At 38.7% G+C, this 26,447-nt stretch overlaps 2 protein-coding genes across 5 annotated transcripts in view; one reads left to right on the top strand and one right to left on the bottom strand.

The window, feature by feature from the left end:
- The window catches only part of kcnq5b (potassium voltage-gated channel, KQT-like subfamily, member 5b), a 182,049-nt gene extending 167,808 nt beyond the window's left edge, over nt 1-14,241 (top strand). For both annotated transcript variants that reach the window (XM_078166285.1, XM_033624583.2), the window contains 2 exons: nt 2,107-2,233; nt 9,894-14,241. In XM_078166285.1, the coding sequence (XP_078022411.1) occupies nt 2,107-2,233; nt 9,894-11,159 (1,393 nt within the window). In that variant the 3' untranslated portion in view covers nt 11,160-14,241. The remainder of the gene's footprint in view (nt 1-2,106; nt 2,234-9,893) is intronic.
- Nucleotides 9,108-26,383, bottom strand: LOC117255559 (elongation factor 1-alpha 1-like). Of its 3 annotated transcripts, XM_033624589.2 has the most exons (9): nt 26,243-26,383; nt 22,318-22,482; nt 20,959-21,138; nt 20,384-20,680; nt 19,709-19,859; nt 19,079-19,335; nt 18,756-18,990; nt 16,459-16,539; nt 9,108-9,349 (listed from the first exon to the last, which is right to left on the bottom strand). In XM_033624589.2, exons 2-9 carry the CDS (start codon nt 22,459-22,461, stop codon nt 9,333-9,335), a joined length of 1,362 nt encoding a protein of 453 aa, XP_033480480.1. In that variant the 5' UTR covers nt 22,462-22,482; nt 26,243-26,383; the 3' UTR covers nt 9,108-9,332. The 3 variants fall into 3 exon arrangements, with proteins under 3 accessions (XP_033480480.1, XP_033480477.1, XP_033480478.1); XM_033624586.2 differs by lacking the exon at nt 9,108-9,349 and having other exon boundaries at nt 15,814-16,539; nt 26,243-26,382; XM_033624587.2 differs by lacking the exons at nt 9,108-9,349; nt 26,243-26,383 and adding an exon at nt 24,961-25,127 and having other exon boundaries at nt 15,814-16,539.
- Between the last annotated feature and the right edge of the window lie 64 nt (nt 26,384-26,447).

The raw sequence follows: 26,447 nt of genomic DNA, 5'->3' as shown, positions 1-26,447 counted from the left end.
CTCATTCATTCAACTCAGGACATGGTTTGTCCTTAAAAATATGACAATGAAAAAAGCTGGATTTAAAGAAGGCTGAAGTTTGTTCTTTGAGTTGATTGATCTGGAAGTGAAATGAAACCTTTCTTCCAGCCCAGTTTGATAGAAATACATGAAATGGACACAAACTCCTTGTGTCAAGGTGCTGGATACAAAATGAGTTAAAGTTATGCACTGACGATGCGAAAATAATGCCAACGCAAAGTCAATGAGGACCTTTTTGGTGGTGGACACATAAATATTAAGAGCGAGTATCTTCTGAGTAGGGCAGACTTCCAACCAGTAGACCACTGTGTTTCCATTTTAAACCAAAAATTGTGGGCTTTGCATAACTACGCAAAGTACTTGACGTAGTTACTTAGCCTAACTAGGCAAAGTACTTGATTCAGCTACCACTAGACGTCCATATGACTTTAGAAAGACAAACTCTTATGTTGAACAGATGTTACATTTTTGTTTGGAATGAAAATCGGGTGACCAATATTTTAAATGTCTAACGATGTTTTGCAGATGTTGGGTTTTGTTCTCCATAACCTACGACTAAATGTCGGTATTCCATGTCAAGATGACAATTGCATATGACGTTTGGAGAGACATGAACAAAATACTAATATCATCAGTTGTCAGTATTCTGTGTCAAATAAACGTTAGCATTAGACGTTGTCCTGACAACTAAGGTCCCATATGTAGTTATTTGAACCAAAACCATGATCTTTTCCGAACCAAGTACTTTGTTGTTCTCTAAACCTAACCAAGTGTCTTTATTAACCTAGACCAAACCAAACTGCGACTGCGCCACAACGATACTGTGACCGTCCATAATAAAGTTTGCATTGGCATTATTTTCATTTTAAACACATTTCGTGTCCACCACCAGGTAACGCGTTCTTAAGAAGTCGTGTTCATTCCACGTATTTCTGTGAGACTGTGTTGGTTCCTTACACATGTACTGTTCTTTTCTCACAGACTTCTGTCGTGGATATAGAGCAATTCACTAACACAACTCAATGAAAATGCAAGATATTGAGTTTGGTTGTGGCTTTTACTTCTTTTTTATCTGGTGAAATCTGGGAAATTCTGGGATCCTCGTTTCAACCCAACACATGTCACACAGAAACATCTTCTGTAGCACCACAAAAACACGCGTGCACGCACGCACGCACACACACACACACAAAAACTAGTTCCTCAATGCACAACTGTGTATGCCTACCACACTGTACCATGTATAAACCTGGCATTGCTGCAGTAACACTGACCCCTGCTGTTGTTGAGTGTTAACTGAAGCTGCTGCATGCAGTTCATACTGTATCTTCTGCAGCGAGCACTGATCAGTTTTGCAGACAGGACTGATAAACACCTCATTGTCTTCATTGGTAGTTGTCATGGTGATGTCTCAGCTGCCATCACATAACATGTGTGTGAAGTGATGAAACCAGTTAACACGTGGTCGTATACTGAGACTGTAACTCCTGCCTTCCTTATGGCAAATGGTCTGCAGCTCTTAAATCACATCATCTGGTTGTGCCTTCTTCTCCTGCAAATGTATAAAGGCAACTGACTGGACAATTAACACTGTTTGACTCAAGGTCTTGTCAAAGCTTTATCATTTATTTCTCCAAAATGGTGGTGGCTTTATAATTGCTTGACTTTGTCTTGGCTTATCCCAGCCCTCTACCATGTTCACTAACAAGGGGACTTTGATTCTACTACACCTCACTGGATTGAGCAGGAATAGTGTTTCTATAGGTGCTGATTTTATTCAGATAATCAGAATCAGATAAAGTAAACCTCTGTTTGATACACAAGAAACACATTTCATAACATTCCATCCTCACAAGTTTGGTAATGTTTTCTCATCCAGTGAGGAAGTCTAACCTCTCAGTTGCCCCTTTATCTGTTGGAAAAGAAAATGTGCTTACAGTAATTTCTTTTTCTGTTTCAGTTCCAACCTTCCTTTCTTTTTGCAGGCTGCCTCGTGGATTTCTACTTCATTACTTTTTTCTCTGTCTATCATTAATGTCTTATTGTGTTTTTGTGTGTCTGTGTGTGTGAACGTGTGTGTTTCAGAGTGGACCAAATCCTTGGGAAAGGCCAGATCCCTCTGGATAAGAAGATTCGGGAGAAGCTGCTGTCTGATGGAGATATGCTAGAGGACATGAGCATGCTGGGTCGTGTCTGTAAGGTGGAGCGGCAGGTCTGTGTTCTGCTTCTTGTTTTGTTGTCTAATCATGTATTAAATAACCGGCAACCAGTGTTCATTTCATCTGTTCATGGCACAGACCCATTCCTCTTATAGAAGTGAACTGGCCTGTGACTGATTGGCGTTAGTGACAAAGAGGACAGCTAAACACACAAGGGCCATAATCACCCATTCCAGACTAAGGGCGACCATACACAGTTAACACCTTCTGTGACCCAACTTTTTATGACATACTATACTATGACTTGTTATAACATTTAATAACATTTAATATACTATACTATGATGTTTTTTCATGATTTTTTACGACATACAATACTGTGACATTTTTTGGTGATTTTTGACGACATACTAGGCTACAATATTTTCAGATTTTTGATGACACATTATCATGACTTTTATTCATGATTTTTGACGAAATACTATACTATGGCGTTTTTTTCACAATTTAAGATGACGTATGATACTATGAGGTTTTTTCATGAATTTTGACAACATACTAAACTAAGACCTTTATTTGTGATGTGTGACCACGTATTTTTCTTGATTTTTGATGACATACTATAGTATGATGTTTTTTTCGCAATTTTTTGATGACATACTATACTATGACATTTTTTCATAATTTCTGACGATATACTATACTGTGACGTTTTTTCATGGTTTTTGACAACATCCTTTACTATGATGCTTTTTCATGATATTTGATGATATATTATTCTATGACGTTTTTTCATGATTTTTTCATGACATACTATACTATGACGTTTTTTCATAATTTCTGACGACATACTATACTATGACGTTTTTTCATGGTTTTTGACAACATCCTTTACTATGATGCTTTTTCATGATATTTGATGATATATTATTCTATGACGTTTTTTCATGATTTTTTCATGACATACTATACTATGACGTTTTTTCATAATTTCTGACGACATACTATACTATGACGTTTTTTCATGATTTTTGACAACATACTATACTATGACATTTTTTTCATGGTTTCTGATGACATACTATACTATAACATTTTTTTCATGGTTTCTGATGACATACTATACTATGACGTTTTTTCGTGATTTTTGATGACATACTATACTATGACGTTTTTTCATAATTTGTGACGACATACTATACTATAACATTTTTTTCATGGTTTCTGATGACATACTATACTATAACATTTTTTTCATGGTTTCTGATGACATACTATACTATGACGTTTTTTCGTGATTTTTGATGACATACTATACTATGACGCTTTTTCATAATTTGTGACGACATACTAGACTATGACGTTTTTTCGTGATTTTTGATGACATACTATACTATGACATTTTTTTCATGGTTTCTGATGACATACTATACTATGACGTTTTTTCGTGATTTTTGATGACATACTATACTATGACGCTTGGTCATAATTTCTGACGACATACTATAAAATGACGTTTTTTCATGATTTTTGACAATATACAATACTATGACGCGTTTTCATAATTTTTGACGACATACTATAGTATAACGTCTTTTCATTATTTTTAACGACATACTATACTATGACGCTTTTTCATAATTTTTGATGACATACTAAACTATGACGTTTTTTTATGGTTTTTGACTACATCCTATACTATGATGCTTTTTCATGATATTTGATGACATACTATTCTCTGACGTTTTTTCATGATTTTTGATGACACACTATACTATCACATTTTATTATAATTTTTGATGACATACTATACTACGATGCTTTTTCATGGTTTTTGACGACATACTATACTATGACGCTTTTTCATTGTTTTTGACGACATACTATACTATGACGTTTTTTCATTGTTTTTGATGACATACTATACTATGACGTTTTTTCATGGTTTCTGACGACATACTAGACTATGACTTTTTTTGCAATTTTTGACGACATACTATACTATGACATTTTTTCATGATTTTTGATGACAGTATAATATGACGCTTTTTCATGATTTTTGACAATAAACTGGACTATGACGTTTTTTTTTGTGATTTTTGACAACATACTATACTTTGACGTTTCTTCATGGTTTCTGATGACATAGTATACTATGACGCTTTTTCATAATTTTTGATGACATACTATTCTGACGTTTTTTCATGATTTTTAATGACATGCTATACTATGACGTTTTTTCATAATTTCTGACGACATACTATACTATGATGTTTTTTCATGGTTTCTGATGACATAGTATACTATGACGTTTTTTCATGATTTTTGACGACATACTATAATGACGTTTTTTCATGATTTTTGATGACATACTATACTGTGATATTTTTTCATGATTTTTGATGACATACTATACTATGACGTTTTTTCATGATTTTTAACGACATACTATAGTATGACACTTTTTCATGGTTTTTGACGACATACTATAATATGACGTTTTTTCATGATTTTTGATGACATACTATACTATGATGTTTTTTCATGACTTTTGACGACATACTAATCTGTGATATTTTTTCATAATTTTTGACGACATACTATACTATGACACTTTTTCATAATTTTTTACGACAAACTGTGCTATGACGTTTTTTCATGGTTTTTGACGACGTACTATACTATGACACTTTTTCATAATTTTTGATGACATACTATAATATGACTTTTTCATGGTTTTTGATGACATACTATACTATGATGCTTTTTCATAATTTTTGACGACATACTACTATGACGTTTTTTCATGTTTTTTGACAACATGCTATACTATGACTTTGTTTCATGATTTTTTATGACATACTATACTATACTATACTATGACTTTTTTTCATGATTTTTGACGACATATTATACTATGACGGTTTTTCATAATTTTTGACGACATACTATACTGTGACTTTTTTCATGATTTTTAACGACATACCATATACCATATATTTTTTTTTATATTTTTGCAGCATACTATGCTGTGATTGTTTTTGATATTTTTGACGACATACTATGCTGATGTATTTTTTGTGATTTTTATAGTATTTCATCAAGAATCACGAAAAAAAGTCATAGTATAGTAAGTCATCAAAAGTCATGAAAAATCCTCATAGCATAGTATGTCATCAAAAATGAGAAAACGTCAGAGTATAGTATGTCGTCAAAAACCATGAAAAAAGGTCATAGTATAACATGTCATCAAAAATCATGATAAAGCGTCATAGTAAAGTATGTCGTCAAAAATCATGAAAGCAACGTCATAGTATTGTATGTCATCAAAACCCATGAAAAAATGTCACAGTATAGTGTGTCATCAAAAACCATTAAAAAACGTCATAGTATAGTATGTCATCAGAAACCATGAAAAAAACGTCATAGTATAGTATGTCGTCATAAATTATGAAAAAACGTCATAGTATAGTATGTCGTCAAAAACCATTAAAAAACGTCATAGTATAGTATGTCATCAGAAACCATGAAAAAAACGTCATAGTATAGTATGTCGTCATAAATTATGAAAAAACGTCATAGTATAGTATGTCGTCAGAAATTATGAAAAAACGTCATAGTATAGTATGTCGTCAAAAATCATGAAAAAACGTCATAGTATAGTATGTCATCAGAAACCATAAAAAAACGTCATAGTATAGTATGTCATCAAAAACCATTGAAAAACGTCATAGTATAGTATGTCATCAGAAACCATGAAAAAATGTCATAGTATAGTATGTCATCAAAAATCACGAGAAAACGTCATAGTCTAGTATGTCATCAGAAACCATGAAAAAACGTCATAGTATAGTATGTCATCAAAAACCATTGAAAAACGTCATAGTATAGTATGTCATCAAAAACCATTGAAAAACGTCATAGTATATTATGTCATCAGAAAACCATGAAAAAAATGTCATAGTATAGTATGTCATCAAAAACCATTGAAAAACGTCATAGTATATTATGTCATCAGAAACCATGAAAAAATGTCATAGTATAGTATGTCATCAAAAACCATTGAAAAACGTCATAGTATATTATGTCATCAGAAACCATGAAAAAACGTCATAGTATAGTATGTCATCAAAAACCATTGAAAAACGTCATAGTATAGTATGTCATCAAAAACCATGACAAAAAGTCATAGTATAGTATGTTGTCAAAAACCATTAAAAAACGTCATAATATAATATGTCATCAAAAACCACTGAAAAATGTCATAGTATAGTATGTCATCAGAAACCATGAAAAAATGTCATAGTATAGTATGTCATCAAAAATCATGAAAAAACGTCATAGTCTAGTATGTCATCAGAAACCATAAAAAAACGTCATAGTATAGTATGTCATCAAAAACCATTGAAAAACGTCATAGTATATTATGTCATCAGAAACCATGAAAAAATGTCATAGTATAGTATGTCATCAAAAATCACGAGAAAACGTCATAGTCTAGTATGTCATCAGAAACCATGAAAAAACGTCATAGTATAGTATGTCATCAAAAACCATGAAAAAAAGTCATAGTATAGTATGTCATCAAAAACCATTGAAAAACGTCATAGTATAGTATGTCATCAAAAACCATTGAAAAACGTCATAGTATAGTATGTCATCAAAAACCATGAAAAAAAGTCATAGTATAGTATGTCGTCAAAAACCATTAAAAAACGTCATAATATAATATGTCATCAAAAACCATTGAAAAAAAGTCATAGTATAGTATGTCATTAAAAATCATGAAGAAAAGTCATAGTATAGTATGTCATTAAAAATCATGAAGAAAAGTCATAGTATAGTATGTAATCAAAAACCATGAAAAAACGCCATAGTATAGTATGTCGTCAAAAATCACGAAAAAACATCATAGTATACCATGTCGTTAAAAATCGAGAAAAAGCACCATAGTATAGTATGTTGTCAAAAATCATGAAAAATGTCATAGTATAGCATGTCATCAAAAACTGTGAAAAATTGTCATAGTATAGTTTGTCATCAAAAATTATGAAAAAACCTCATAGTATAGTATGTCAGATAAGTCATGGTATGGTATGTCATAAAGTCATAGTATAGTATGTCGTCAAAAACCATGAAAAACCGTCATAGTATACCATGTTGTTAAAAATCGAGAAAAAACATCATAGTGTAGTATGTCGTGAAAAATCATGAAAAAACGTTATAGTCTAGAATGTCATCAAAAATCATGAAAAAGCGTCATAGTATAGTATGTCATAAAAAAATCTCGAAAATATGTCATAGTATAGTATGTCATCAAAAATCATGAAAAAAGTCATAATTTTTGACGACATACTATACTGTGACTTTTTTCATGATTTTTAACGACATACCATATACCATATATTTTTTTTTATATTTTTGCAGCATACTATGCTGTGATTGTTTTTGATATTTTTGACGACATACTATGCTGATGTATTTTTTGTGATTTTTATAGTATTTCATCAAGAATCACGAAAAAAAGTCATAGTATAGTATGTCATCAAAAGTCATGAAAAATCCTCATAGTATAGTATGTCATCAAAAATGAGAAAACATCATAGTATAGTATGTCGTCAAAAACCATGAAAAAACGTCATAGTATAACATGTCATCAAAAATCATGATAAAGCGTCATAGTAAAGTATGTCGTCAAAAATCATGAAAGCAACGTCATAGTATTGTATGTCATCAAAACCCATGAAAAAATGTCACAGTATAGTATGTCATCAAAAACCATTAAAAAACGTCATAGTATAGTATGTCATCAGAAACCATGAAAAAAACGTCATAGTATAGTATGTCATTAAAAATCATGAAGAAAAGTCATAGTATAGTATGTAATCAAAAACCATGAAAAAACGTCATAGTATACCATGTCGTCAAAAATCACGAAAAAACATCATAGTATACCATGTCGTTAAAAATCGAGAAAAAGCATCATAGTATAGTATGTTGTCAAAAATCATGAAAAATGTCATAGTATAGCATGTCATCAAAAACTCTGAAAAATTGTCATAGTATAGTTTGTCATCAAAAATTATGAAAAAACCTCATAGTATAGTAGTCAAAAAAATCAATGTATAGTATGTCAATAACAGTCATAGTGTAGTATTTCAATAAAGTCAAAGTATAGTATGTCAAAAATTTCATAGTATAGTGTGTTAAAAAAATCTTAGTATAGTATGTCAAAGAAATCAATGTGTATTATGTCAATAAAGTCAAAGTATAGCATGTCAAAAAAGTCATAGTATAATATGTCACAAAAAAAGTCAGTTTAGTATGTCAAAAAAATCATAGTATAGTATGTAAAAAAAGGCATAGTATGGTATGTCATAAAAAGTCAAATATATATAAAATATGTTAAAAGAAAATCATAGTATAGTGTGTCATAAAAGTCTTACTATGGTATGCCAGAAAAAGTCATAGTATTGTACGTCAAAAATTCATAGTATAGTCTGTCAAAAAAATCATCAAGATTCAAGATCCTTTTATTGTCATTCAGCAAAAACATCAGTAATGCAAAGCAGAACGAGATTACCAGCATGGTACTGTTAAAAACACAGATAAATAAAAAAGAAAACAGTATATAAAAAGAGTGCGGAGTATAGTTCGTCAAAAAAGTCATAACATAGTATTTAAAAAAAATCATAGTATAGTATGTTAAAAAAGTCATATTATAGCATGTGAAAAAAGTCATAGTATAGTATGTCAAAAAAGACAGAGGATACTGTGTCCAAAAATGCTACAAAAAGTCATAGTAAAGTATGTCATAAAAATGTTAAAAAAAAAAATCACAGTATAGTATGTCAAAAGATGCTATAAAATGTCATGGTAACTGTATGTCCAAAAAATGTCATAGTAAAGAATGAGCAGAGACTTATTGAAGAATAATTTAATACAAACTGTACAATACAATGGATGGTGAAAAGTTTTTAATGTATATTTAGGGTGTAAAGAAGCCATGCTTAGTTCAGGAATAATCCCCATAAACACTGGTGGTGGAGGTGAGGAGAGGGATGGCTGAAGGATGATGGGATGAGGAGCAGGACTGGGCAGCAGATGAGCTGGAGACTGAAGGTGAACCAGGTGGAGGAGGGTCCCATCTGTTCATTCTAGACAAACAACTGACAGCAGCAGAGAGGAGAAAAGTTTTAAAACTTGACAGCAACAATGTGATTGGTTAAGGAAGACCTTGGCCAAAATCTGGTTGCATTAATTAAAGGTGACATCCATAGTCATCTAACTGAGAAGAAGCCAAAGAGGAGCAGAGAGAACTTTCATTATAACTTTTATAGCACTTTATGACATACTATACTATGACTTTTTATGGCATACTATACTATGACATTTTATGACACACTATACTATGATTTCTATGGCATTTTATCACATACTATGACTTTGATTTTTTTTTGACATACTATACTATGGCATTTTATAACATACCATACTATGACTTTTTTTTTTGACATACTATTTACTATGACTTTTTTGACATAATATACTCTGACTTCTTTTGACATTTTTTGACATAATATACTATGACATTTTTTGGCATACTATACAATGACTTTATATGACATACTTTATTATGACTTTTATTTCTTGTATCTTGTTATTTCTTATCCCTGCACCCCTCACTCTCATCCTCTCTTTCTGTCCTCACAGGTCCAGTCGATTGAGTCAAAACTCGACTCCCTGCTTGACATCTATCGTCAGGTTTTGCACAAAGGCTCCTCTTCAGCCCTCACGCTCGCCTCTCTGCCCCTGTTTGAGTTGGAACAAACCTCTGACTACCACTCCCCCGTCTTCAGCAAGGACCTGTCGTGCTCCACCCAGGTCAGCAGCAGCGGGGCACCTCCCCCTGGCAGCTGCATCACACGCTCCTCAACCAACTCCCACCTCTCCCAGGGTGGACTCCATCTCATCCTGGCGCCACCCAGCGAGCTCAATGCCTCCTCTTCAACCGGCCTGACATCCTCTTCTTTCAGCCCATCACCGCTGCCTCATCACCATCATCATCACCATCACCACCATCGTCATCCTCATCACCATCATCATCCCCAGCCTCAGGCCACCACGCCTGAAAGTGGCACAGATGAGGCTGTGGGGAGTTCTCCACCCATCCTCACCCCCAATAGTATCAGCAGTGGTGGCGGCGGTGGAGTTGGAGATGGAGGGTTTCCTCTTCTGGCAAGGCTTCCACCACCACCCCCTCCCAGCCGGAGTGGGGGCCAGGGCAACTTGCTACGAGCCACTTCCACGGACATGGAGGACTTTTGTGGAGGTTTAGGGATGCAGATGGAGGACAGCAATGTTGGGGAGGACCTTAGCCTTGGGTTGGGACTGGGCAGCCTGGGACAGAAGCTACAGGGCGGCACCAACAGCAATGGCAGGTTAAATGCTAAGGAGGAGAGCTCCTGGAGGAGACATATGAGCCTGGAGCTGCAGCCTCTGGTGCCACCAGCTGTGGGCTGCTGCTCTGGCCCCAGCCAGGTGGACCGGGGCTTGGGCAAGTCAATGTCGGTGCAGGACCTGATGCAGGCAGCCCCAGGGACTGTCCAGGACACCCACCACAGCCACAGCCTCTCATCTCCGAGCCCCAGTACAAGCAGTGACTCCCCCATTGGCTTCCAATGTAGCCAACACCCTGGGGGAGGAGGGGGTGGTGGTGGTATAGGCAGGAGTGGGGGAGGTGGATGGGGTGAGGAGGACCTCTTTATCAGTGACAGGGACATTGAGGCACAGGGATTTGACTTCCTGTCACTGGGGACTGCTGAGGCCCACACCTACTCCACGGAGCTCCTGAGGACAGGGAGCAGAGCAGGGGCAGGGTCCCAAGGCTCTAACCGTAACCTGGCTAGTGGTCACACATCCTCGCCTTCGGCTGGCAACTCCGAATTGCTGAACATGCCGCACGTGCGGCTAAAATAAACTGGCCTACATGTTCAGAAGGCACGCAAATCTCACCTCACAGAGACGGTTTTTATCCTTTTTGGAGGGGAGTGGGAGGGCGGGAATATTACAGTGGGTCCTTTTTTTGTTTATTTTCATGTTGATCCATTTGATAAGAATCACAGTATTTTCATACAGGCTGATCACATAGGGCATATCATTGCATGAGTTACTCCTAGTTTTGTGTGATTGACAAATCTGAGCTAAAAGATGAAGACAGAACCCAAAAACCTGAGACGTTGCTATTAAACAAAACCAACTTAACTCAGTCCTGAATGACGGTTGGTTGATATTTGACCTTGAGACAGAGCATGAGCATTGCATGTTTTCAGTCAAAGGTACTGAGTTTAGCAAGATAGTTTACACTTCAGTAGAAAGGAATGGAAAACAAACACTTCGGGAGAATTCCCTTGAGAATACCACACCATTTTTTTAATAGAAAAACATTGGACTTAACACTTACATGTGCCCATGTACACGGGATCAATTTCTTGTCACTCCAATCACATGACAGGCCTCCATACTAAAGTGAATGTTACCTCACCATTGCCATACTTTTCATTCTTGATAACTGTCAGTAATTCTTTTTTTATTTCTATAGCATTGCTCATGTTAGGAAACCAGACACCCCCTTACATTTAAGTCCTTAAATCATATCAAATACTATCCTGAACCAATGACTTTGGTTACCTGCAATCTTCGCAAAAATCCCACACAAGGACTATAACAGCACGATTTAGCTTCTGAACTACAGGTCTTGTATACTGAACATTTTTGCTAACCATTTTCCAATGCAGGCAGTACAATTTTAAATTTTTTAAAATGTATTCTTTCTACAGTTTCAGATATCCATTGGTTTGCAATAATGTCTGTACAGTAAATCAATTAACAGACTCCTAAAACATGCTTGAGGTTAGTAATCCATCACAGGGGGGATATAAGGTCTTTTTTGTGAATGTTACATGCTCAGTGTGTGATTTAGGGCTGCACCCGACTCAGAATTATGTCAGTCGAATCAGATTTGGCTTTTCAATATGAATATTCGGGTATCCAGTTCTTATTTTCCATACAGAGCTTGAGAGTTTACAAAGGTTTTGGCAGTATATTCAGGGTGACAGTGGCGTTCACGTTCATTGTAATATAGCAAACAAGCCAAGTTAGCCCTCTAAGCTGATGTGTGCAAACTATGCTAGTGACACATCGGTAACATTCAACATCTTTTGCTGACACTTGATATCAAACAAAAGCCAGAGACTGTATTGTATGAAGTTGTAGTGCTGGGCGGTATACCGGTTCATACCGAATACCGGTGTCTATTTTTCTTATGATATATATTTTTCATATACCCCAATACCGGTGAGTATTATCTCAGAGCCTCTCTTTCTCCAGGCAGCTGCCTTCGTGTCATTCAGACTGGCCCTGGGTCTGGGTCTGCAGCTGCCTGTGCCTGGAGAGTAGCATGAAAGCAAGGAGCGCTCACTCTGCAGCTACATCTGGGGACCAAAATGTCCCCGGATGTAGCTGCACGCTGACTGCCCAAAAACAACAACAAAAAACAAAAGATTGCTCAACTTGAAGGATCTCAGTGACACGACTGACAATTCAAATCTTTGTCTGTCAGGGTGCAGCCCTAGTGTGGTTATGCAGTTTAAGTGCAGGTAGTTTTGAAAGGTCTGTGTTGCATTACCTCATAACAATAATGTCACTGTAACAGAAATGACTTGAATAAGTTTGGAAAGACTGCTAACTGATTTACATCAGACTGCCAACATGCATCCAAATTTCTGAAACACAGTATGTGATGTCCATGTTATTTGTGGTGAATAGGCTGAAGCATGCAAACCTGCAGGACTGGCCCTTTATTATTTTTTTCTTTTAGCTAAACTGAATTGGTGTCTTATTTTGGGAGTCTTAACCATAACCTGGAAAGCCCGGGCCAAAAAAGAGAAATATCAGTGTTACTGTAACTGCCAAGTATTGGGACGCTTAGTGATGTCACTTCTGCCAATGGTCAGCTGTAATATGACATGCACCATCTTTGCATCACATGTACACACCTGTATACGCACACAGCCAACTGTGACTCATGTTCATTATACTGTGGAGTTTCTTCGAGAACAAGGAGCAGTTTTATTTTCAGATAACTTATACACCGGCCAGTTGGTTTCCCAGCTGATGACAGCCATGGATTGAAACACATCTTGAATGTCATTTCTTGGTTTAAAAATCAGCTCGATGTTTTGTGTGTTTTAGCAAAGCACTTTGTTTTGGTTCGGAAACAGATACACTGAAAGAAAAGTTCAGACATCTAACATTGTATTGCATTTGGCTTTTTGCCACCCTGTTTTTACACGCAAGGAAGATCTCTTATTTAAATCAGGGTCAATGTTTGCTTTTTTCATACAGTGTCATATGGGATTATTTTTGCTTCCTTGAAGTGAACTTGCTGCAGAATGTATTCCTGTTGCATGGTACAGAATCAGGTGCATCAGGTAAGGTTGCGCGGATCTCTTCAAGGTGTAGGAAAATAATAGTAGCGCCGCAAGCTGCAGGTAAATACTACCCATAAAGAATCCAAAGCTTCAGTGGTGACTAATCACCCTTAGCTAGCAGTACCTCAGTGAAGACCCTATCAAAGACTAGAGTATATGTGAAGGAGGCTGGGGGTCAGAGGTGGATTTTACTTTCTTTCAGATATTGAAATATATTTTGCATGAAGAGGTTGTCATATTCAAACCTACCTATAACTGAGAATGGATGCCATGTCATTAAGACAGATCACTATTTATGGTTCAGCCTGATTGCATCAGAAGTAAAAAAAGACCTCAGCTCTGATATGAAGTCAGTACATACAGTATATTGGTGCCTTGCTTTTGTGGTACATATTCATCTCCATATCTACGATTTCCTGAAAAGTGCATTAGGTTCCTCCAAACAAAAATGGTTCCTCGTTTTCTCTCCTTGTAGATGTTCTGACTTGAGGCATTTTATGTTTGTTTGTTTTTTTTAAATTTAGAGATCATTTTGCTACTGGGCATAAAACGGGCCTTTGACATGTCAACATTCTGTCTCCTGTCTTTTAATTTATTTAAATTATGTGCACATATTTACACACTAGTAATAATCTCAGTTAGATTTATGAAGCCTGTAATGTAATGAAAATGCAAGTGAACTTTTATTCTCATTCATCAATAAAGGAAATTCTATGAAGACTTAGAATTTTGTTTTCTTGTCATCATTCTCTGAAAACACAGAGGTTCTTCAGTGGTTCATTTTACTACATTATTTCTATTTTACATTACATACAACATTTCTTGAAATGTCAGCACTGAAGCACCAGCCCTTGTTGGTTTGGATGCACATGCACTATTCCTTTTTTGGTTTTAGGCAGTGTTGCCAACTTGGCAACTTTCTCACTAGATTTAGCTACTTTTCAGACCCTCATAGCAACTTTATTTCTTAAAAGCAACTAGCGACAATGTGAGTTGTTCAGACTATCCGTGAAAAAAAAATAAAAAATAAAAAGATGTTGTAATTTAGTCCAATGCACGCTGTTCAGAGTAAGCACAGTCCACAGCTGTTCTGCCCTCAGCACAGGGTCTCTTCTGTGCAGTAGGTGTGGGATAGACAGAAGGAGAGGAGACACCGCTCGCCATTAAGTTCAGTTTTACTGGTGTTCTATGGTTACACTGATTCCCTCGCCCTCTGGATTTAGGGAGGTTTCAGACCTAGAGTTGTCTCGCTTTGGTCCGAATCAGGGACTGATTTTGTTACAAAGCATAATTGCCTAGAGTTGGTTTGTGTTCTCACGGCAGCATTTAGAAGCGGACCAGATAAAATGCCAGCGCGAGAAAGCTGCTCTTGATTGGTCAGAATTTCCATGCGGGGAAAATCCAGGAAGTAAACAAAACATTAAAGAAGACTACACGTGCGACACTTCCTAATGTCACAATGGAGGGACCACTACACGGGTTGATTTCAGAACCAAACCATACAGTTTGAAAACGAGGCGCGGCTCCAACTAGAAAACAATGTTTTGATGCATTGGATGTGCTGAATGTGCATATTAAGGCAGTACAGGAGGAGGTGCACATTAATAATCCTCCAGGACTGTAACATGCTCATGTTTAACCCAAACAATGTGTCATGTGACTGCAGTTGGTTCAGATCAAGGTCAGAACACGTACTGCACCAGAGTTCATTTGCAACTGGACCGAGACCACCTCTTCAAGTAGGTCTTGATACAGTTGTTTTGGTGCGCACCCGAGTGTGCTTGCTGTGTTCACACCTGCCCAAACAAACCGCATTTAGGGGGAAACGAACTTCAGCTCGATCGAACTGAACCAAATAGAGCAGGTGTGAAAGCATCCTAAACGAGCCATAAAGTGGTGCACCATAGTGTGAGCACAGTAGCTGTCATGCCAATCAAATGTTTTGTTGAGGAACCTTCTGTTGAATCTTTAGTGGTATTTGAATGCATTCATTAATGCAACATGATGTCACCAATATGCTAATAATCATAAGATGTCATCTAATTACTTCAGTGACTTTTAAAGCTGGTGCTAGCTACAAGACATTAGTAAAGTTGTTAACTCTAGTTTCAGGCTCAGCAATGATACCAGGGACAACGACATTCTGTTTAAACATCTTTACTTTTATGACTGTCTCTTCACAAATAGCAATGATTAAAGTGCATGAACTAAACAGTAACTGTAACAATTAACAGAGCCACTGCAAGGAAGTTTAAGTCAAGCAAAGAGCCAGGCATGAAGATATCAGGTATCAGACAAAGAGTTTCTAAAGCTTGTTTTTCTAAGATGTGACAGCAAACATGCAAGTCAATCTACTTCTGGTTAGTTAGCGTATCTCTTTTAAAGCTAGAATGCAGAGCATTACTTCAACAGCAAAATAACATCTCTGCCTTATTATTACTGGAGCTAAGCAGCTACGATCAATGAGCAGCTTAATTCTAACTATAACATCACACAACCAGAGAGCTGTAATGCAAATATGTTGTGTTGTTCTGCCACCAACTGAATGACAATAAAACCTACATGTAACAGTGTGGTAACGTGTTAATCACTAACAGTATGGTAGTTATTTTTTTTCCTTCTCCTGCTTTTGCGATGCATTGTGATAATAGACCAGACGCTGATTATGGTGTGCAGGAGGTGCAGGGTGCTAATGTGGCGTCGGCCATGGTGAGCGTTTGGGGCAGCAGCCCAGCACAACGTTCATTTGACCTTCTGTGCCTTCTGTGCGGACTTGGTGATCTTACCGCTGGTGGGGGCTTTCTTTTCCACGCCCTTAATCACTCCCACGGCCACAGTCTGACGCATGTCGCGGACTGCAAACCTCCCTGAGGAGGGATGATGAAAAATACATTTGTTATCTCTGAATAAAACATTAAGTTTACATTGTCATTAAGATGAAGTTTAAAGAAATAGTTCACCCCAAAATCGAATACCTATAGTGCTACTTATCAGTCTAGATTGTTTTGGTGTGAGTTGCAGTGTGTTGGAGATATTGGCCGTAGAGACATCTGCCTTCACTCCAGTATAATGGAACTGGATGACACTGGGCTTGTGGTGGTCAAAGCACTAAAAAATACATTTTCAAAAAACCCAACAGCAATGTTACCTTCCAGAAACCATGACCCAGTTACTCAAGATAATCCACAGACCAAGTCAGCAGTTTCATATTAAAACTACTATCAAACTACAACTGCCGACCATATCATTGCACAGATGGAAGGACGCGCATCCACTCAGCGTATCCTCATATAATAGCCCTTTTTAGATAGGAATTGTGCAAATTTGCAGGAAAGCCCAATCAGTCTTTTTTCAGCATGGGCAGTATAAAAACAAAATCAGGGAGTGCGGCAAAATGCCGCCTACCTACTTTTGTTCATACAGAATGTGCCTTTTTCGGGGTAATGGGGGGCGTGAGCAAGTAACAAAATGTGTAGCTCAGCGTGTGACGTAAACAGTGACGTTGGAGGGAAGCCGCGGCTAGTCTTCGGCAATTCTCTCATTGGTCAGCCCGTTCTTCACCGTCCCCGTCATCTGACGGTTAATGGCCTCTTCGTTTGTGAGGACAAGGAGGGCGCGCAATTCCTTGTCTCCCCAGTTGCTCATCTTTACAGCGTCTTTCAGGTTTGCGTTTCCCTCTTGCTACTAGCTGCTCGCTAATTCCTGCCATCAGCTGTTTCCTGTTAGTCCACCGCCAGTGGCTCGCATGTGCCGCATCATCAACAGCTCCTCCCACAAGTCTTCAACAGCCCCTCCCGTTGCGGAAGGCCGCCTCATTCTGTTTAAACTAAAAGGGTTCTGCCAATATGTCTACTCCACAAGGCGGAAAATTGGGCACCTCGGATCAACTCGCCAATGCAGCTCTGTGTGTCTAAATGCTCGCAGCTTGCCGGCAAAATGGCCCAACATTCACGGAAAATCTTCTTCTATGAAGATGCACACAACGCTTTGTACGATATCCTCAAAATTAGCACCCCACGAATGACATTTCATGGGTTGCTCACTAGCTCACCTAGCAGAGTGGACACCCATGTACAAAGACAGAGTCTTTGCCACAGCAGCCATGGGTTCAATTCCAACCCGTGACCCTCCCTCTCCTCCCTTCACCCTGAACGTTAAGTTACGGAGGTAGGTTAGGTATAGAAACATGGTGAGAATATACCTTAAAATGACCCAAAGCTCACTCATAGTTCACATTCTTCCAAATACCAGTCTCCTGGCTAAAGTTCTCTGTTTTATGTCCCATACACCACCCCAACCTCCCTCCTGATGGGACTGCTTCCTTCTTTACATTAATCTCATGACAGCTGTCCTTCCAAATACGAGGATTATACATGGATTACTGACTCAGGATCATGAAGGATATGTACAAATTGTGGTGCAGTACTTTTTGGAGCAAAACGTACCAACAAGCCTGACTTACTGCTAGCCCACCTAGCACCACTGAGCCAGCTAAGCTAGTTACAGCTCAGCCAAAGCGGACGCCATTAATGTTTAGATCTTGCGCTCTCACAACCATGAGTCCATGAGTAGATGCATGCTTTCCTCTGCTCAGTTATATGGCTGGCGTGTGTAATAAAGAAAATATAGGTTATTGTGATAGTGATTCCTGGTGTAACGTTACTGCTAGGACTTTGAACCCAGCGATCCGAATTCAGATCTTGGTGGAACCTCGACTGTGGATGAAAGACATCTCAGGAAGATTTTAAAAAAAGAAGAGCTTCTACATGAAACTGCTCACAACAAGATCTGTGGATTATCTTGAGTAACTGGGTCGTGATTTCTGGAAGGAGACATTGGTCTTGCGTTTTTCCAAATATATTTCTTGGGCGCTTTGAGCACCACAAGCCAATTGCCATCTTGTTCGATTATATTTGAGTGAAGGCAGACATCTCTACGGAAGGAAATATGTATTTTTGATTTTGGGGTGTGTCCCTTTACTGTAATGTTTTAATTCATAGTCATCTTGAGGAAAATGACAAATTATATTAGAGTTTCAGCTTGACCCACTGACAGAGATCCTGTTGTGGGGCCGGTAACTTACCCAGTGGTGGGTATTCAGAGAAGCTCTCCACACACATGGGCTTGCTGGGGATCATGTCCACAATGGCAGCATCTCCAGACTTCAGGGTCTTAGGGTTGTCTTCGAGCTTCTTACCAGAGCGACGGTCAATCTTTTCCTTGAGCTCAGCAAACTTGCATGCGATGTGTGCAGTGTGGCAGTCCAGCACGGGAGCGTAGCCAGCACTGATCTGACCAGGGTGGTTCAGGATAATCACCTGGAGAACCACAGAGACGGGTAAAGACGTGTTGAAGGAGAGACGATTAACTGAGTATCTTTTTTAAAGTTAATCACTGCATGCTGACCTGAGAGGTGAAGCTGGCTGCCTCCTGTGGCGGGTCGTTCCTGCTGTCTCCTGCCACGTTGCCACGGCGAATATCTTTGACAGACACATTCTTGACGTTAAAGCCCACATTGTCACCAGGCAGGGCCTCGTTCAGGGCCTCGTGGTGCATCTCCACAGACTTGACTTCAGTGGTCACATTGACAGGGGCAAAGGTCACCACCATGCCAGGTTTCAGGACTCCTGTCTCTACTCGGCCCACTGGAACAGTCCCAATGCCTGGCAGAGAGGAAGATAAGAAATGCAATAAATCTGTCTTAACAACGGCCTGTTAAACATGAAATAAACTGATACTTCTAGCTTCAATGACATTCCTGAGCATTTCGAGACAGTGCTCTGAAAAAGGACAGACACCAGCTTTAGAACACAAAGAGCCAGTGGGCATTCTTCACAGACCTACTTCAGTCCTGCACTTTTTGTCACGGGCTGCTCTGATTCCCAAAATACATTCAACAATATGATCTGGTTACACCAGTACTTTTGAAGAACTTGATAATTGGAGCACTTGCACCTTTCAGGTTTGTTCTACTGAATACAAATCGCACAACTATCATATCATCTTCACAGAAACCCACACATACACAGCGCTCACCTCCAATCTTGTAGACATCCTGCAGAGGCAGACGGAGGGGCTTGTCAGTGGGGCGTGTGGGAGGCTGGATGGCATCCAGAGCCTCCAGAAGTGTGGTGCCTGAGGAATTACCATCTTTACGGTTGATCTTCCAGCCCTTGAACCAAGTCATCTGTGGAGAGACAGAAGAAGTGGGAAGAAGTCAGAAAACCTGGAGAAAACCCACATCAACACAGGGAGAACATGCAAGCAAACTCCACACTCCTTGGGCCCCAGCCAGCCAGCAGGTTCAAAATCCTCTTGCTGTGAGGTGACAGTGCTAACCACTCTACCACCGTGCCACCCAGGTTTTAAAATATGCAGGAACCTTTTTGTTTGTGAAAGGAGCTCTATGCAAAATTCAGAGCATATGGGTTGTCTGCACATGGTTATCAATATGGAGGTCACTGATCCAGGCTAGGAGCTAACTGCTAACTCCATAAACAGTGCTGAACAATGGCAACAATGCTGACAGAACTAACGGTATTAACTGGGAGAAACCAGAAGGTCAGCACGAGGCTTTTGGTAACTGCCATATGAGCGCAGTGCAAAACAGCTGCGATGAGCTGGCTAGTGGGATACACACATGCTCGAGCATAACTTTTCCTTATGTATCTGTACTGTGTACATATACTTTGGGTCTCACAAAGGACTCACATTAGGGCTGGGCTCCAGCATGTTGTCTCCGTTCCATCCAGAGATTGGCACAAAGGCCACAGTGTCGGGGTTGTAACCAATCTTCTTGATGTAAGTACTGACTTCCTTCACAATCTCCTCGTAGCGCTTCTGGCTGTAGTTGGGCTCAGTGGAATCCATCTTGTTGATGCCCACAATGAGCTGCTTCACTCCCAGGGTGTAGGCAAGGAGGGCGTGTTCACGAGTCTGACCATTCTTTGAGATGCCAGCTTCAAACTCGCCAACACCTGCAGCCACTATCAGCACAGCGCAGTCGGCCTGAAAGGTGCGAAGAGACAAGACACCTTTCAATCAAACTCAGATTAACCTCATAGTAACTTTCTGAACTCATGTTGTATGCCAAAAGTATTGGTTCAGTGGGGCAAACACAATCCTTGCCAAGTATGCTGTGACATAGCCTTCTCATGCTATCTCTTTGAAATACTTTGCTCTCCCTTCTCTTCTGTTGTCTCTTAACAGTTTTTTCTCCTCCAGTGCTTTTCTCCCTCTGTCATGCATTTTTTCTATTTCTACTTTTCCTCCGACGCTCCCTCTACCTGAGAAGTCCCAGTGATCATGTTTTTGATGAAGTCCCTGTGTCCTGGAGCATCAATGATGGTGACGTAGTACTTGCTGGTCTCAAACTTCCAAAGAGAGATGTCAATAGTGATGCCGCGCTCACGCTCTGCCTTCAGCTTGTCCAGGACCCAGGCGTATTTGAAGGAACCCTTTCCCATCTAGGGGAAAATATAGACATGTACATTTTAATAGAAAAATTTGATTAAAGTAAAACTAGGTGAATAAATTTAGTACATAATTCTGTCTTTGACAGATGCTTTTGTTTTTTTTTCAGTCTCTAAGAAGACATCAGCATTTTCATTACAATCTGCAGGACAATGCTATGATATTTACTTGTCTGAGTAACCTTTACGAGTCTCTACTGAATGATCAAGACTACAGTAAATGTTTTCATATTAGGTATTATTAGATGCCTGAGTATGATTGCCCCGCCCTTCCACTCCCCCGCCTTGCAGCTTTCACATTAGTAATGTTGTTCTGTGTCCAAGTTCACTTGCATCATCATCTACACTGACATTTTCGTGTGCTAGAGTGTATAAAAGGATGCTGCAGACAGTCAGTGCTGCTCTGGGGACTGTCATCAGCGTGGACTGGTGAAGCAGAGAGGCGAGGCTCTGCTCCTGGCCAGAGGGGGCTGCTGCTGTCGAGCACAGAGCTCTCCGCCCCTCCCCAGACTTCTGACTTAAGGTCAAAGGCAAAGCTGGACATGGGTTCGTCCACAGTAAGCTGCGCTGTCGTCTGATATAGAGGCATCAGTATTAATTTGAGACTGTTTCATAACCAGTTAAAAACTCCTTTTGTGAAATAGCTGTCCACTTTTATGTTTTGGTATGGCTGTTGTTCACACCTGGTGCGTATCATACCGGAGTGCACATGAATTGTACTCAAGACCACCTTTAAGTGGAATGGGGCACAGATTGGCGCACTGTGCCCAAATACTCTACACAGTGGTCACACTAGTCAATTGAACTAGACTTTTGGATCAAGTGTACTCTGCTGCAGGCCCGGGTTGCTGATGTGAGAGCCCCCTAGGATAATGAAAACATGCTAGTCATAAATCTCAGTACTTCTCAATAGTAATTACTAATTAATTCTACTGATTTCATTCAAATTTTCCATTTTGTATTTTCAACTTCAATGTGCTACAGCCTCAAAAACCATGAAAAAGGAGTTCACCCAATTACAACCACCTTGTAGTACAGTAAGAGGACATAAAATACACAGGACAAGATACAGAGTTAAATATAACAGGATACAGTTGAACTAGAACGCCTGCGCTGCAAAGTGCAGTTACACAGTAGACATATGAATTCAAGTGGGAACAATATGAGTCATACCTCAGCAGCTTCCTTCTCAAACTTCTCGATTGTTCTCTTATCAATGCCCCCACACTTGTAGATGAGGTGGCCGGTGGTGGTGGACTTGCCTGAGTCGACATGTCCTATTACCACGATGTTTATGTGAAGCTTCTCCTTCCCCATCGCAGCTCACCCTGAAAGATACTGTGAGATCCCAGCCAACAGAAATCAACAAAACGAAGCAAATGAGACAAAGAACCCAAACCTGTGGAGATCTATCACACTTTCACATACATTCACACCCAGCTTGTGCTTGCAGTCTGTTTCCATGTGTCCATAATACATGAACAGTAATTATCTAACCAGAGTTGGGTGTTAGCCTATGGCTACTGTTGCCAGAGTGCAGAGAGAATACTAACCGTGTGAATACAGAATAGGTAACTTGAAACTTCCATTGCAGGCTACATACTGAGTAACAGCAGTAACTAAGCTGTGCAGAGATGATATTTGTTTGTTCGAAAGGGCAGTCAAACCCTCCACTTCCTACAGAGCATGCTCAGCCTACAGTATGTATATACCTGTATGTGCAGATACAAATACCTACTGTACTGAACATACAGGTATGTACATACCTGTATGTTCAGTACAGTAGGTATTTGTATCTGCAGTGTCTAAACAATGGGGAGAAATGGTGAGTTCCTAAAAGTCTGTAACTGAACAAATGTAATCAAAAAAATCTGATCAAATTAATGTGGCCTCACTACCTAAAGGTCTAGTGTGTAGGATTGGTATGTGGTATCCAGCGGTGAGGCTGCAGACTGCAACCATCTGAAACTTCTCCTGTGTGCCAGGTGTGTAGGAGGACTAAAGTGGGTGAATGGAAAACGTGAATGGCCCTTACTAGAGCAAGTACTTTGTCTGTTCTGGGCTACTGTAGAACAACATGGCGGACTCCACGGAAGAGGACACGCTCCATATGTGGATAAAAATATCTCATTCTCAGGTAATGAAAACACAACTCTTAGTTTCAGGTTATTATAGAATAATGAAAACAGTTATAAATATTATATTCAATGTCTCGCAATAGATACCTCTAAATCCTACAAACTGGACCTTAAATACTGCCTTAAAATTGAAAATATTATATTACAGAATTCTATCTGAGGTCTGCAGAAGTACGTGTCTCAGGCAGATATTGAGTCGTTGGTGGCAGGTTGGTGTCATCATGCTCACAATAAAATTTAAGCACAAACACTGGTAACACAGCTGGGCAGTATATCAATATTGTATTGATATTGTGATATGAGATTAGCTTTTGTCTTAGATTTTTGATATAATACTGCAGGTGTTGTCTTTTCCTGGTTTTAAAGACTGCATTACAGTAAAGTGATGTCTTTTTTTTAATGTTCCAGACTGTTCTAGCTGTTCTATTATTTGCCTTTACCCACTTAGTCATTATATTCACATTACTGATAATTTGTCAAAAATGTCATAGAGTAAAAATTTTGTGAAAGTGCCAACAGTCAACAGTACAATACTGTCGCATTACTTGATGTCAAGGTATTCGTTCAAAAATATTGTGGTATTTGATTTACTCCATATCACCCAGCCCTAACTTAAAAGCAATATCAATCAACCTCAAGAGGCTACATTTGAGGTGTCATTATCCTAATGTTAGAACATTTACACTACACTGAGTTATAAAATTAGAGGGAACTGTTCACTTCACCTATCGCCATTCATTTTAACCATACTAAATGATCCAAATCACATAGTTAATTTACATTTATATATATTTCAGCAACCATTTTTGTTAGCTTGCATTAAAACCATTATTGAGCTAGCATAGTAGTTTCTGCATGCTTGTTTAATTATAACATTAAATTTGGTCAATTACTTACCTTTGAACTTCAATTTTGGCTCAATGATGCTAAAGGCTCCAAACAATAAACAAATGAAGATTAAACTAAATCTAACATGACTTGCAAAATCCCTTAAATGAAAGCCAAAATGCCTGTAGACCTTTATTTTATGGACTTATTTAAGGTTAATACATTAATTGAGGAGGACCTTCACCCTTTGTGAATGACTGATTTCATGGGTGAGCCTTTGTTTAGTTTTTATTTTTGGTTTACTTGCAATTTTTCTTTACTTTTTTAAAAAAAACTTGTTACTGGTCATCATAAACGTACAATGAACGTTTTTTACATGTACTAAAGGGACAAAGAGTTAAAATGTGGGTAACAGATATAATGGACTGTACCAACTTCAGTTTATATTAATAATCTATGCGGCAATTTGACATATCTAGCAAACTGCGTTAATTTTCAGGGCAGTTTCTGTATTTACACATATGTAGCTAACAGGCCGAGGTTTCAACGAACTAGTTAGCCTTGACTATATTTCTGAAGTTTCGGGCCGGTGGTTATGTTTGGTTAATACGTTACAGCAAAGCTCAGACAACAGGGAACCTATTGAGAGTAGGTTTTGTGATGTTAGCTAACATTACCTTTATCATGATGTAAGCTAAGCTAAGCTATTGTTAACAGTGAACAAATGGAATATTTCAGTGACTCACACTTGTTCATTAAATATTTTTTGTAGGCCTGTGTATGTTTAATGAAAAAAATAAATATTCAGAATTCTAATATTTAATTCATAGGTATATAAAAAGTCTCTTACTGTCTATTGACTTGCCGTGTGTTTGCTGCTTCGTGTTAGCTAATGTTACCTAGCTAATTTAGCAAAAATGCTAGCAACTGCTGCGTCACTACCCCCCCACAGTGGCACGCCCCCTTGACGTGTACACCTGCGCGAACTGCGACTGAACTTTACCTGACTCATAATCATCTGCGTCACACTGCTTCTTGCTGTAATGTTTTGTTTTCTGGGAAGAAAGAAGTTATCTTGGACTGTTTAGAAATTGCCTTTATAGCTTTACTGGCCAAATATGCCCTCACACACACACACACACACACACACACAAGGACTTTTGAGAGGACAAATAAAGGTAAAGGAAAGATAGGACTATTAAATACACAAAAATAGGTGTATACAGGGCGTTAATATATATAAGCACCATTAACCAACAATAAAAAATAAAACATCTATGTCCTTGAGTGTTCTGTGATGCAAATAAATAAATACTAAATGTTTATATTGTATAAACCATTAAGGATTTATATAGACAGTGACAGATGATAGGTAAAAATAGGCATCAAAATTGTACAATTAAAAGCTACATTGGCAGCAGTGGATTTGTGGTGTTACATGGTTATTATTATTTATGACTGGCAGCATGTTATGACTTAAATGCTGTGTTCATATGACGAAATATTAGAGAAAAAGCCCAAACTCGACATTTTTGTATTTCAGACAACAGTACAGCACAGTAATGTCACAGGACAACAGCCCTGCACCTGCTTATCTTATTACAACCCATGTCTTTGACGTGACAGCACAAAATGACCCACGTACATCACATTTAAGTTGATCTCAGTGTATAATTAAGAGACACTGCCACAATGACCAAGCAGCGGATACCACACTGCAGAGCTGAGGGCGTTTTACAAATGTCTGTATGTCTCTGCATCCACCTTGGAGACGGTTAACGCAGCACGTTTATTTCTTTGGCTGTAGGATGATGGTCGACAGAGAAGACTCCCGCATGACTGTCAGGTGGAATCTTTCTGAAACTGCGCCATACAGGCCTAGCCAGCAAAGCTGTGATGCCAATCCACACCCCTTTGCACTTTTCTGCGCCGCTCGCCCTGATCAAATTACCATGACATCGAAGCCACACAGCATCCAACTATCAATTTCAACTTAGTATAATGCAGTTACATTACAGCTGTGACAAACGTCCATGAAATTAACAACCCTGTGCGACATGCCTGCTCCTGGATGCTGACAAAATGCATGTTAGTTGTCATTATATTAATTCATAAAGTTACCTTTGCCTTACCTTTGTGTCAGTGGTGCGTTCACTGGTACAGTGCGATGACACAGGAGATGCTGCCTGCTGTGCTGTACTGACACAGACGCAGCCAAGGTACCGCTATATCAGCTGACAACAAACGCGTCATACACTGACATTACGAGGTTTGGCCACTAGATGGGGTGCTGCTACAGCACAGACATGAACCAGCATTCGACTAGAAGAAGAGTGT

This window comes from Epinephelus lanceolatus, chromosome 3 (assembly GCF_041903045.1).
Source record: "Epinephelus lanceolatus isolate andai-2023 chromosome 3, ASM4190304v1, whole genome shotgun sequence".
Lineage (NCBI taxonomy): Eukaryota > Metazoa > Chordata > Actinopteri > Perciformes > Serranidae > Epinephelus > Epinephelus lanceolatus.
This window is presented reverse-complemented; position numbering and strand designations above follow the sequence as displayed.

What these genes read in the sequence shown, in the direction of transcription:
- LOC117255559 (XM_033624586.2), bottom strand. Translation starts at nt 22,461, where the DNA reads ATGGGGAAGGAGAAGCTTCACATAAACATCGTGGTAATAGGACATGTC. An exon ending in GGATGTCTACAAGATTGGAG is followed by an intron (nt 19,336 to 19,708) that starts GTGAGCGCTGTG and finishes CCTCTCTGCCAG; the next exon opens with GCATTGGGACTGTTCCAGTG. An exon ending in CTCTGAATACCCACCACTGG is followed by an intron (nt 16,540 to 18,755) that starts GTAAGTTACCGG and finishes ATCCCTCCTCAG; the next exon opens with GGAGGTTTGCAGTCCGCGAC.